This window comes from Heterodontus francisci, chromosome 29 (assembly GCF_036365525.1).
Source record: "Heterodontus francisci isolate sHetFra1 chromosome 29, sHetFra1.hap1, whole genome shotgun sequence".
NCBI lineage: Eukaryota > Metazoa > Chordata > Chondrichthyes > Heterodontiformes > Heterodontidae > Heterodontus > Heterodontus francisci.
Genome location: NC_090399.1, coordinates 45984885 through 45999081, shown reverse-complemented (window position 1 = coordinate 45999081; position 14197 = coordinate 45984885). Strand labels below are relative to the sequence as shown.

The 14197-nt window shown below is 46.2% G+C and overlaps 1 protein-coding gene across 1 annotated transcript in view; it reads right to left on the bottom strand.

The window, feature by feature from the left end:
• LOC137346263 (complement C4-A-like) overlaps positions 1–14197 on the bottom strand; it is a 156185-nt gene that overhangs the window by 91083 nt on the left and 50905 nt on the right. Inside the window, exons 4-6 of the mRNA XM_068009725.1 lie at positions 7423–7493; positions 6219–6304; positions 2503–2585 (exon numbers count right to left, since the gene is read on the bottom strand). Coding sequence (XP_067865826.1) covers positions 2503–2585; positions 6219–6304; positions 7423–7493 — 240 coding nt within the window. The remainder of the gene's footprint in view (positions 1–2502; positions 2586–6218; positions 6305–7422; positions 7494–14197) is intronic.

Genomic DNA, 14197 nt, shown 5'->3' with positions numbered 1-14197 from the left:
CATGCATGTGTGCATGTGCATGCATGTATTTGCATGTGTATGTATATATGCATGTGTATTCAATGTGCGTGTATTACACGTGCACATATGCATATCTGTCTCAGCGCTGCAGTCAGTCCCATTCCGCCACTCAATCCTGCAAGTTTATTTCGTTCAAGTGCCCATCCAATTTCCTTTAGAAACCATTCATTGTCTCCACTTCCACCACCTTCGTGGGCAGCGAGTTCCAGGCCATTACCATTCGCTACATAAAAAAGTTCTTCCTCATATTCCCCCTGCATCTCTTGCCCAAAACCTTCCCAAGTCCTTGTACCATGAATTAACGGGAACAGTTTTTCCTTGTCTAACTTATCTAAGCCTCTCATAATCTTGTACACCTCCTATTAAATCTCCCCGTAATCTCTTTTGCTCCAAGGAGAACAACCCCAGCTTTTCCAACTTAACCTTGTAACTGAAATCCGTCATCCCTGGAACCATTCCGGTAAATCTCCTCTGCACCCTCTCAGGGACCCTCACATGCTTCCTAAAGTGTGGTGACCAGAACTGGATGCGATACTCCAATTGGGGCATAACCAGAGCTTCACAAAGGTTCAGCATAACCTCCCTGCTTCTGTACTCAATGCGTGTGCCATACTTTAGTGCGGCGCTAAAACTATTTTGTGGCAAAAACACAAAATGAGCAGGTCAAAGAAAGAGAAGGAACCTTGCTTCTGGAATAAGCACCTAAAGGTTGCACTGCAGGAAATTAAGGATCTTTACTAATGGTAAAGGCAAGAGCGAAAGATTTACAGTTGAGTAGAGATTTCAGAGAACAGTCAATAACTTATCTTGCACACATCAATATAATCCTGTAAAACAGTTATCCAGCTATCTCCCTGCCTATTTGTCTATACACTGCACAAATATTTGCCACAAAGACTGTTGTGAAGGTTCATGTTTTCATGATGTGTTTTGCCTGTTTGGATTTGTTTGGTTAGAGATGACATCACAGCTGAAGAAATTATTAAATTGTTAGCAGACGCCCGGTGTCACCTCCAGATCAGTCTGACATTCCAGGGCCTGGGAAGGCAAAAGGAAGTCAGGGAGAGGGCGGGATTTGTAGGAGATGGCATTTGTGGCAGAGGGAATTTGGGGGAGGTTGAATTTGGGAGAGAAGAAATTTGAGGGAGGTAGGATTTGGGGTATTTATAATTTGTGGAGGTGAGTTCAGGGGAGAGGAAATTTGAGGCAGACGGCATTTGGGGGAGGTTGAAATTTATAAAAATAATTTCCTGACTAGGAATTGAAAGCAGGCCATGGCAATGAGAGGACTGAATCCGAACCACGAGAACATCATTGAGAATTAACATTGACCTATCACGGAGTCACTGACAAACTCTGGATAGGCAAAAGGGAAACACCCTCCTACTGGTCAAACCTCTCTGGACTATTGTCTCCTCTGGCATCTCTGGTTATTGAAGTAAGCACAACACAAGGATTTCCCTGGTTATTACTTCCTAGATGGGCTCATTGACTCTCTCTCTAGTACTTGCAGTGAAATATTAGATGCCTTCTCAGAATGAGCTGATGAATTTGCACTTCTCCAGCTCCATTGATGGAACTTTGGAAGATGTTCGGAGCAAACCCCATTTAATCTTCACATATGCCACCGGGTTCGATTATCAGTGGAATTCCTATCACAGACAAGTTTCTGTGTGATTGGTTGAACTCTTGTATTACTATGGCTGCACAGGGGTTGCGCCCAGGCCAGATTTCTCAATGAGAGCCATCTAAAAACACAAACATTTTACTTTTGGCCAATTCCATCGGAAAAGTGCTTTTCACACTGGGGTAACTTTAAAATAGCATTAACCATTTAAGGGCAATGGGGCAATTTGACTGACTTCCTATTCAAAGACAATCTAAGCTGGCATTCACAGTACAGTACTGAGGGAGTGCTGCATTGCCAGAGGTACCGTCTTTCAGATGAGACCTTAAACCCAGGTCCTGTCTGCCCTCTGAGGTGGACATAAAAGAACACACAGCATTATTTCGAAGCTCAGGGGTGTTCCCCTTGGTGACCAGGGCCAACATTTATCCCTTCTTCAACATCAGTATAAATTCCAGATAATGTGGTCATTATCCCATTGCTGGTTGTGGGAGCTTGCTGTGCACTATTTGACTGCTGCATTTCCTACATTACAACAGAGACTACACCTCAGAAGTCCTTCATTGACTGTGAAATGCTTTGGGACATCCTGAGGTCCTGAAGGGTGCTACAGAAATGCACATCTTTCCTTTCTATAGCTAGGTGTTCTGTTCAAATACCATCTCAGATGAGTGAGACATCGGCCAACACATGTTCCACATAAGCGGAATTTAGAATTTGGACCTTTCCAGTTTCCAGCTATGTAGGTTCAGTAAAATGGTGCAACATATTTTATACACATTAATAACAACGGAAAATAATGAAACACTTGATCAGTATTAGCATTGTTCCACCAGCCATTAAGAACCACTCACCGAATTCCTTCACTTCGAACTGTGCTGAAACTTTAGACATGGGCGAGTCCAAAAACTGTGCCTCGATTCGCCAAATTCCAGGTCTTTTAGGGAAACGTACAAAGAAAGCAGACAAAAAAAATAAGGACACAAAGATTTTCTGTGCGTCCCTTTGCAAAAATACTCAAGGACGTTTCAAGTGTTGTTTGATGCTGTGTATTTGGATGAGAGGCAGACTTGCATGGCACTGTCAGTTATGTGGAGGGCACCAACATCATTTGGGACTGATAGTCTGACCCAGAGCAGGGAGCTTGTCAATGGGCAATGGAAGGTCATGTACCTGTGACTCTGCCATAAGCTGGGGGTGAAATTGGACTTCGCTGGGTAGACAACAGGAAGTTACTGCCCATTCCACCACACACTCCATAATCAGTGCCATTGAGGGCAACAAGACTCAATATCACACAGGGTGCATTAATGAAGTACCCACTGATTTGTGTCCCTGCCCATGTCCAGATTCAGCCCCAGCTGTCTGCTGAGTGCGAGGCTTCCCAAATGACCAGGGGCATAGGCAAAGTTCACCCAGAACCTGAGAAGCATAGATCAGAATTGGTATCAATTGAGCTGTGTGTGAGAGAGAAGTAGGAGAGAGAGAGGGGACAGAGGAGGGAAGAGGGAGAGAGGGGGGAGAGAAAGAGAGGGGAGAGACAGAAAGGGAGAGAGGGGAGAGAGATGGGGAGAGGGGAGAGACAGGGAGGAGGAGAGAGGGGGAGAGAAAAGAGGGAAAGGGGGAGAGACCAAAAGAGTGGAGAGAGCGAGTGAAGGGGAGAAGGGGTATGAAAGGGGGTGGGAAAGTGGGAGAGAGAGGGAGGGGAGAGAGTGCGGCGGGGTGAGGAGGGAGAGAGAGAGGGCAGAGAGTAGGAAGAGTGGGAAGTAAGAGAGATGGGGAGACAGAGAGGGGGGGAGAGAGGGGATGAGTGAGAAATAGCGAGCGATAAAGATAAAGTGTGAGGGGGAAGAGAGATCGATGGGGAGAGAGAGAGTGAGGGAGAAAAAGAGAGTGGGGGGAGAGAGAGTGAAAGAGAAAGAGAGTGAGAGAGGGAGAGGGAAGAAGAGAGGAAGAGAAAGGGAGAAAGAGAGACATGACAGGGATAGCGTACAACTACTGTGCTGCAGTGTTCAGCTGAAACCTTCTGTTTGTTTACTCAACAAAGTGTATGATCCCTTAAACTCTTGCTTTATTGATTCTGGAGCATTCACTTCCACCCTGCTTATCCTGATGAGAAATGATGCCCTCATCGAGTTGGATCTATTCTTTATTTGTTTGATTATCTCAACGAACAGAAACTATCCTTGAATGTTGCACCCTCTGTGTCCATAGCCTTCATTCCTGACCCTGACTCAGTGAATATTGAAACTTCGCACATCCAACTATATCCAGTGGAAGAAACAGACAAAGATGAATGAACTTATTGGGAGGGGGACGGGCAGGTACAGGTCGAAAACTTCTTTTACACCCCTCTGGTATTGCTCGCTATTGATTCCACATTCCCATTAACCCTTACATAACTCAGGAGATGAGGCAGCTACTCCGGTAATACAAGGTAACACGAGACTAAACCAGTACCCTCTAAAGGGTAATGCTCAGATAGCAGAACTGAGGGAATGCTGCACTGTCAGAGGGTCAGTACTGAGGGAATGCTGCACTGTCAGAGGGTCAGTACTGAGGCAGTGCTGCCCTATCAGAGGGTCAGTACTGAGGGAATGCTGCACTGTCAGAGGGTCAGTACTGAGGCAGTGCTGCCCTATCAGATGGTCAGTACTGAGGGAATGCTGCACTGTCAGAGGGTCAGTACTGAGGCAGTGCTGCCCTATCAGATGGTCAGTACTGAGGGAGTGCTGCACTGTCAGAGGGTCAGTACTGAGGCAGTGCTGCCCTATCAGAGAGTCAGTACTGAGGGAGTGCTGTACTGTTGGAGGGTCAGTAGTGAGGGAGTGCTGTACTGTTGGAGGGTCAGTACTGAGGGAGTGCTGTACTGTTGGTGGGTCAGAAGTGAGGGAGTGCTGCACTGTTGTAGGGTCAGTACTGAGGGAGTGCTGCACTGTCACAGAGTCAGTACTGAGGGTGTGCTGCACTGTCACAGGGTCAGTACTGAGGGAATGCTACACTGTCAGAGGGGCAGTACTGAGGGAGTGCTGTACTGTTGGAGGGTCAGTAGTGAGGGAGTGCTGTACTGTTGGTGGGTCAGAAGTGAGGGAGTGCTGCACTGTTGTGGGGTCAGTACTGAGGGAGTGCTGCACTGTCACAGAGTCAGTACTGAGGGTGTGCTGTACTGTCACAGGGTCAGTACTGAGGGAATGCTACACTGTCAGAGGGTCAGTACTGAGGGACTGCTGCACTGTCAGAGGGTCAGTACTGAGGGAATGCTACACTCTCAGAGGAGTCAGTACTGAGGGAGTGCTGTACTGTCAGAGGGTCAGTACTGAGGGAGTGCTGCACTGTTGGAGGGTCAGTACTGAGGGAATGCTGCATTGTCGGAGGGCCAGTACTGAGGGAGTGCTGCACTGTTGGAGGTTCAGTAGTGAGGGAGTGCTGCACTGTCGGAGGTTCATTCGTGAGGCAGTGCTGCACTGTCAGAGGTTCAGTACTGAGGGAGCACTGCACAGTCAGAGGGTCAGTACTGAGGGAGTGCTGTACTGTCAGAGGGTCAGTACTGAGGGAGCACTGCACAGTCAGAGGGTCAGTACTGAGGGAGCTCTGCACTATCAGAGGGTCAGTACTGAGGGAGTGCTGCCCTGTCAGAGGGTCAGTACTGAGGGAGTGCTGTACTGTTGGAAGGTCAGTACTGAGGGAGTGCTGTACTGTCGGAGGGTCAGTACTGAGGGAGTGCTGCACTGTCACAGAGTCAGTACTGAGGGTGTGCTGCACTGTCACAGGGTCAGTACTGAGGGAATGCTACACTGTCAGAGGGTCAGTACTGAGGGAGTGCTGTACTGTCGGAGGGTCAGTACTGAGGGTGTGCTGCACTGTCGGAGGGTCAGTACTGAGGGAGTGCTGCACTGTCACAGGGTCAGTACTGAGGGAATGCGACACTGTCGGAGGGTCAGTACTGAGGGAGTGCTGCCCTGTCAGAGGGTCAGTACTGAGGGAGTGCTGCCCTGTCAGAGGGTCAGTACTGAGGGAGTGCTGCCCTGTCAGAGGGTCAGTACTGAGGGAGTGCTGTACTGTCAGAGTGTCAGTACTGAGGGAGTGCTGTACTGTCAGAGGGTCAGTACTGAGGGAGTGCTGTACTGTCGGAGGGTCAGTACTGAGGGAGTGCTGCACTGTCGGAATGCTGTCTTTTGGATGAGACATTGAACTGAACCCCCATTTGCCCTCTCAGGTGGATGTAAAAGATTCCTTTCCCATTATTTCAAAAGAAAGAAGTTGTGCTCTCCTGTTTCCTTGGCCAATATTTCGACCTCAAAACAGATTATCTACTCAGTCTCAGAGTGCTGTTTGTGGAATCTTGCTGTGCAAAGATTCACTGACACATTTCCTACATTAAAACAGTGACTACACTTCAAAAGTACACTATTGGCTGTAAAAGCCCTTTGGGATGTTCTGAGGTCGTCAGAGTTGCGACAAAAATGTAAATCTTTATTAATTTCTTGGTTAACTGGGTCACCCAGTTGGGGCCCTAATTCTCTGCTGAAAACCTTGTCTATTTTAGAAGTGAATTACATTAATAACTCACTCCTCGTTATCGGGGATTTTTGTTCGAAGTATCTTCATTTTTTGCGACATCCAGTCAGCTCTCATGAGCTCCATGTTTCGGGAGTTCTGGTAAAATACAAAGCAGAGCGTTGTTAAAGCAGGTGCCTGGGACAGGATTGTGCAATGGGGTCACTTTAAACAATTATTTGCCGCCTTTTTAGGTCGAAATCTTTGGCCGCTGTTGGTGGTAATTTTGCGTGTTCAGCCATGACTCCATTCCATATTATTCCACAATATCCATAACACATTTGAGACAAAATAAACACATTAACAACACATTGAAAAGTTTGGGCGTCCTCATGAGAAACGGGGTCAAACAAAATGCTGCCAAGCAAAATGATAGGCTGAAGCCTCCTTGTCTTCCACACTTACACCTTCTCCCAAAAAGTGCTATATTTCACTTTTAGTGTGTGCAGAAAATGGACGGGTATCTGATCAGTCGCCGGTTTTACCTTCCGTTCCATCTCCCTCTCCGGAGCACGCCTTCCCCTTTCGGCCCACACCAAAACTGAGAATTAACCCCTACCGCCCTCCGCCGGGGAGATTCATCAGCATCACGCCTCCCTTCTGAATCCGTGGTGTTTTGTTCTTGTTAACCAAAGGTCACACAGGCGTTCCCCCTTGACTATTCTTAATAGAGGAGCAATTTTAACCTCACCCGCCCCTCAGAAAACTGACAAGGATCAGAGCCATTGCTGGACTCAAATCTCGACAGAGAGCCATACTGGGCAGGGTGTAAAAGCAGCCTTCGATTCATCCCGTGTGGATTCCTGCCCGACAAGTTCGGATAGAATGACTCCCTTCCCCCAGCCCCAATTGTCCCAGTTTATTGATGGGGACATCACTGGGTTAGAGCTGCCTCAGTCCATTGTCACACATTGCAAATCTGGCTGCTGGGACAAAGGAATTATGAGGTTTCTATCCTGCAAGGTATCCAGGCTGAATTTCTGGTCTATAGACATCATATCAGCTATCATTGGTAGAGCTCGTTCCATTCTTCATCCTATTGAATGCTAATGGAGTGGATAATCAGAGAGGTATATTACAGGTGTCTGATCCAGTATCACCCATTTCACAATAACACCAGCACAGGGTTCACACTGGAGCTGAGTTCTGTCAAACAGTTACAGGTGCCGTATAGGACAGCAGCAACTCCTGCTGAAATAGTCTGCGGGTTTACTCACGTATATGCTGACCCTCAGCTGCTCATTCACGGGTCTCATGAAGTGGTCCAGAGTAAAGATTCTGTACTTCACTACAAAGCAGTAGAAGAGGAGAAATGAATCACTTTGCTGGTACCACTGTCACAATTTGAATTTGCCACTTTTTTCACTGGGCAATTCTTACATTAAAATCATGTTACTTCGAAACCCACTTCAGACGGGTCTGAATCTTCTGCGCCCGCTGCCAGTGTCAGCGGCGGGTGAAGAGAACAGATGCCCGCCCGCGTGTCGCAATCTTCTGTGCGGCGGCTCATTTAAATAGCCGGGGCGGGCCGTGCCTCCCCCCCCCCCACCCACCCCGATCACGTGCGGGTGGGCCGCCCATCCCCGTCAATGGCATCAGCTGCCTGTGCGCAGGTGCTAACGTCATTTTTAAAGGGCTCTGAGCCCTACCAGTAAATTTAAATATTGAAAGCACCAGTAAATAAAAAGAAATGCAGACATTTATTCTGCCCCTCTCCAGTAACAATTGAATTAATTATTTTCCTTACCCCCCCACCTCCCCCCACTTACCTTGTCCTTCTAACCTTGCCCCCCCACCCCAACTAACTGCATAACTTTAAACTCCAACCCTTCCCACCATCCCCTACACCAATGATGGAACTTGGAGTCCATTGCGCACTCGCCCCCCGCCCCCCACCCGGCACTTAAAAACTTACCTCCTCCCCCCTCCCCACCAGCGTGATGTCTCGTTTCCCCAATCGGGGATCCAAAGGCACGGGAGTGCTGGTCACTGGGCCGATGATCACAGCGGGACATCAGGCGGTGACATGAGTATCATTTATCAATTCATTATAATTTATTTACATATTCAAATGGAGGTCCCATTGCCAAGCGGCACAGGGACTGCCTGTGGCCTCGCTGCCACCGGTAATTTCAGGCCGGGCCCTCCCGGCGTCGGGGTGCATGGCGGCCCTCTCCGAAAGGCATCTTCAGGGCCCAACCCCACCACGGACCCTGACAGCTGGGAGAGAGAACATAATCCAGCCCACAGTGTCTAATACTGTAGACAAGGTGGTCCATGGTCATTGCAGAACATCTGCAGGAAGAACTGAGTGTCGTCGATCATTGCCATCTTTGTGTACCTCATTCTTTGCCTCTCCCGCTTCTTTCTCTGCCTCTCTCTCCTTCATTCCCTTTGTTTCACACTTTAAGGCCTATTCTGTGTCTCCCCAGAATTTGTCAAAAACACACACACACACACAATCACACAGAAACTCAAACACTAACACACTCACACACACAGAAACTCAAACACTAACACACTCACACACAGAAACTCAAACACTAACACACTCACACACACAGAAACTCAAACACTAACACACTCACACACAGAAACTCAAACACTAACACACTCACACACACAGAAACTCAAACACTAATACACTCACACACACAGAAACTCAAACACTAACACACTCACACACAGAAACTCAAACACTAACACACTCACACACAGAAACTCAAACACTAACACACTCACACACACAGAAACTCAAACACTAACACACTCACACACAGAAACTCAAACACTAACACACTCACACACACAGAAACTCAAACACTAATACACTCACACACACAGAAACTCAAACACTAACACACTCACACACAGAAACTCAAACACTAACACACTCACACAAACCCAGACAGACACACACACGCTCCCATAGAAACTCAAACACTAACACACTCACACACACAGAAACTCAAACACTAACACACTCACACAAACCCAGACAGACACACATACACTCCCATAGAAACTCAAACACTAACACACTCACACAAACCCAGACAGACACACATACACTCCCATAGAAACTCAAACACTAACACACTGACACAAACCCAGACAGACACACACACACACATTCACACACAAAGAAAATCAAACATTAACACACTCACACACACAGAAACTCAAACACAAACACACTCACACAAACCCAGACAGACACACATACGCTCCCAAAGAAACTCAAACACTAACACACTCACACAAACCCAGACAGACACACACACACTCCCATAGAAACTCAAACACTAACACACTCACACACACAGAAACTCAAACACTAACACACACACACAGAAACTCAAACACCAACACACTCACACACACAGAAACTCAAACACAAACACACTCACACAAACCCAGACAGACACACACATGCTCCCATAGAAACTCAAACACTAACACACTCACACAAACCCAGACAGACACACACACACTCCCATAGAAACTCAAACACTAACACACTCACACACACAGAAACTCAAACACTAACACACACACACAGAAAATCAAACACTAACACACTCACACACACAGAAACTCAAACACAAACACACTCACACAAACCCAGACAGACACACACATGCTCCCAAAGAAACTCAAACACTTACACACTCACACACACAGAAACTCAAACACGAACACACTCACACAAACCAGACAGACACACACACACTCCCATAGAAACTCAAACACTAACAAACTCACACAAACCCAGACAGACACACACATACTCCCACAGAAACTCAAACACTAACACACTCACACAAACCCAGACAGACACACATACACTCCCATAGAAACTCAAACACTAACACACTCACACAAACCCAGACAGACACACACACGCTCCCATGGAAACTCAAACACTAACACACTCACACACACAGAAACTCAAACACAAACACACTCACACAAACCCAGACAGACACACATACACTCCCATAGAAACTCAAACACTAACACACTGACACAAACCCAGACAGACACACACACACACATTCACACACAAAGAAAATCAAACATTAACACACTCACACACACAGAAACTCAAACACAAACACACTCACACAAACCCAGACAGACACACATACGCTCCCATACAAACTCAAACACTAACACACTCACAAACACAGAAAATCAAACACTAACACACACACACAGAAACTCAAACACTAACACACTCACACACACAGAAACTCAAACACAAACACACTCACACAAACCCAGACAGACACACACATGCTCCCATAGAAACTCAAACACTAACACACTCACACAAACCCAGACAGACACACACACACTCCCATAGAAACTCAAACACTAACAAACTCACACAAACCCAGACAGACAGACAAACACTCACACACACAGAAAATCAAACACTAACACACTCACACACACAGAAACTCAAACACAAACACACTGACACAAACCCAGACAGACACACATACACTCCCATAAAAACTCAAACACTAACACACTCACACACACACAGACAGACACACACACACTCCCACAGAAACTCAAACACTAACACACTCACACAAACCCAGACAGACACACACACACTCCCATAGAAACTCAAACACTAACACACTCACACAAACCCAGACAGACACACACACACTCACACAGAAACTCAAACACTAATACAATCACACAAAACCAGACAGACACACACACACTCCCACAGAAACTCAAACACTAACACACTCACACAAACCCAGACAGACACACACACACTCCCACAGAAACTCAAACACTAACACACTCACACAAAAGCAGACAGACACACACGCACTCACACAGAAACTCAAAGACTAACACACTCACACAAACCCAGACAGACACACACACACTCCCACGAAACTCATACACTAATACACTCACACAAAACCAGACAGACACACACACACACACTCCCACAGAAACTCAAACACTAACACACTCACACAAACCCAGACAGACACACACTCCCATAGAAACTCAAACACTAACACACTGACACAAACCCAGACAGACACCCACACACACACTCACACACACAGAAAATCAAACACTAACACACTCACACACACAGAAACTCAAACACAAACACACTCACACAAACCCAGACAGACACACACACACTCCCACAGAAACTCAAACACTAACACACTCACACAAACCCAGACAGACACACACACACTCACACAGAAACTCAAACACTAATACACTCACACAAAACCAGACAGACACACACACACACACTCCCACAGAAACTCAAACACTAACACACTCACACAAACCCAGACAGACACACACTCCCATAGAAACTCAAACACTAACACACTCACACAAACCCAGACAGACACACACACACTCCCACAGAAACTCAAACACTAACACACTCACACAAACCCAGACAGACACACACACACTCACACAGAAACTCAAACACTAACACACTCACACAAACCCAGACAGACACACACACACTCACACAGAAACTCAAACACTAACACACTCACACAAACCCAGACAGACAGACACACACTCACACAGAAACTCAAACACAAACACACTCACACAAAACCAGACAGACACACACGCACTCAAACAGAAACTCAAACACTAACACACTCACACAAACCCAGACAGACACACACACACTCCCATAGAAACTCAAACACTAACACACTCACACAAACCCAGACAGACACACACACACTCCCATAGAAACTCAAACACTAACACACTCACACACACAGAAACTCAAACACTAACACACTCACACAAAACCAGACAGACACACACACACTCCCATAGAAACTCAAACACTAACACACTGACACAAACCCAGACAGACACACACACACTCACACAGAAACTCAAACACTAACACACTCACACACACATAAACTCAAACACTAACACACTCACACACAGAAACTCAAACACTAACACACTCACACACACAGAAACTCAAACAATAACACACTCACACACAGAAACTCAAACACTAACACACTCACACACACAGAAACTCAAACACTAACACACTCACACACACAGAAACTCAAACTCTAACACACCCACACACACAGAAAATCAAACACTAACACACTCACACAAACCCAGACAGACACACACATGCTCCCATAGAAACTCAAACACTAACACACTCACACAAACCCAGACAGACACACACACACTCCCATAGAAACTCAAACACTAACAAACTCACACAAACCCAGACAGACACACAAACACTCACACACACAGAAAATCAAACACTAACACACTCACACACACAGAAACTCAAACACAAACACACTGACACAAACCCAGACAGACACACACACACTCCCAGAGAAACTCAAACAGTAACACACTCACACACACAGAAACTCAAACACTAACACACTCACACAAACCCAGACAGACACACATACACTCCCATAAAAACTCAAACACTAACACACTCACACACACACAGACAGACACACACACACTCCCATAGAAACTCAAACACTAACACACTCACACAAACGCACACAGACACACACACACTCCCATAGAAACTCAAACACTAACACACTGACACAAACCCAGACAGACACACACACACTCCCATAGAAACTCAAACACTAACACACTCACACACACAGAAACTCAAACACAAACACACTCACACAAACCCAGACAGACACACACATGCTCCCAAAGAAACTCAAACACTTACACACTCACACACACAGAAACTCAAACACGAACACACTCACACAAACCAGACAGACACACACACACTCCCATAGAAACTCAAACACTAACAAACTCACACAAACCCAGACAGACACACACATACTCCCACAGAAACTCAAACACTAACACACTCACACAAACCCAGACAGACACACATACACTCCCATAGAAACTCAAACACTAACACACTCACACAAACCCAGACAGACACACACACGCTCCCATGGAAACTCAAACACTAACACACTCACACACACAGAAACTCAAACACAAACACACTCACACAAACCCAGACAGACACACATACACTCCCATAGAAACTCAAACACTAACACACTGACACAAACCCAGACAGACACACACACACACATTCACACACAAAGAAAATCAAACATTAACACACTCACACACACAGAAACTCAAACACAAACACACTCACACAAACCCAGACAGACACACATACGCTCCCATACAAACTCAAACACTAACACACTCACAAACACAGAAAATCAAACACTAACACACACACACAGAAACTCAAACACTAACACACTCACACACACAGAAACTCAAACACAAACACACTCACACAAACCCAGACAGACACACACATGCTCCCATAGAAACTCAAACACTAACACACTCACACAAACCCAGACAGACACACACACACTCCCATAGAAACTCAAACACTAACAAACTCACACAAACCCAGACAGACAGACAAACACTCACACACACAGAAAATCAAACACTAACACACTCACACACACAGAAACTCAAACACAAACACACTGACACAAACCCAGACAGACACACATACACTCCCATAAAAACTCAAACACTAACACACTCACACACACACAGACAGACACACACACACTCCCACAGAAACTCAAACACTAACACACTCACACAAACCCAGACAGACACACACACACTCCCATAGAAACTCAAACACTAACACACTCACACAAACCCAGACAGACACACACACACTCACACAGAAACTCAAACACTAATACAATCACACAAAACCAGACAGACACACACACACTCCCACAGAAACTCAAACACTAACACACTCACACAAACCCAGACAGACACACACACACTCCCACAGAAACTCAAACACTAACACACTCACACAAAAGCAGACAGACACACACGCACTCACACAGAAACTCA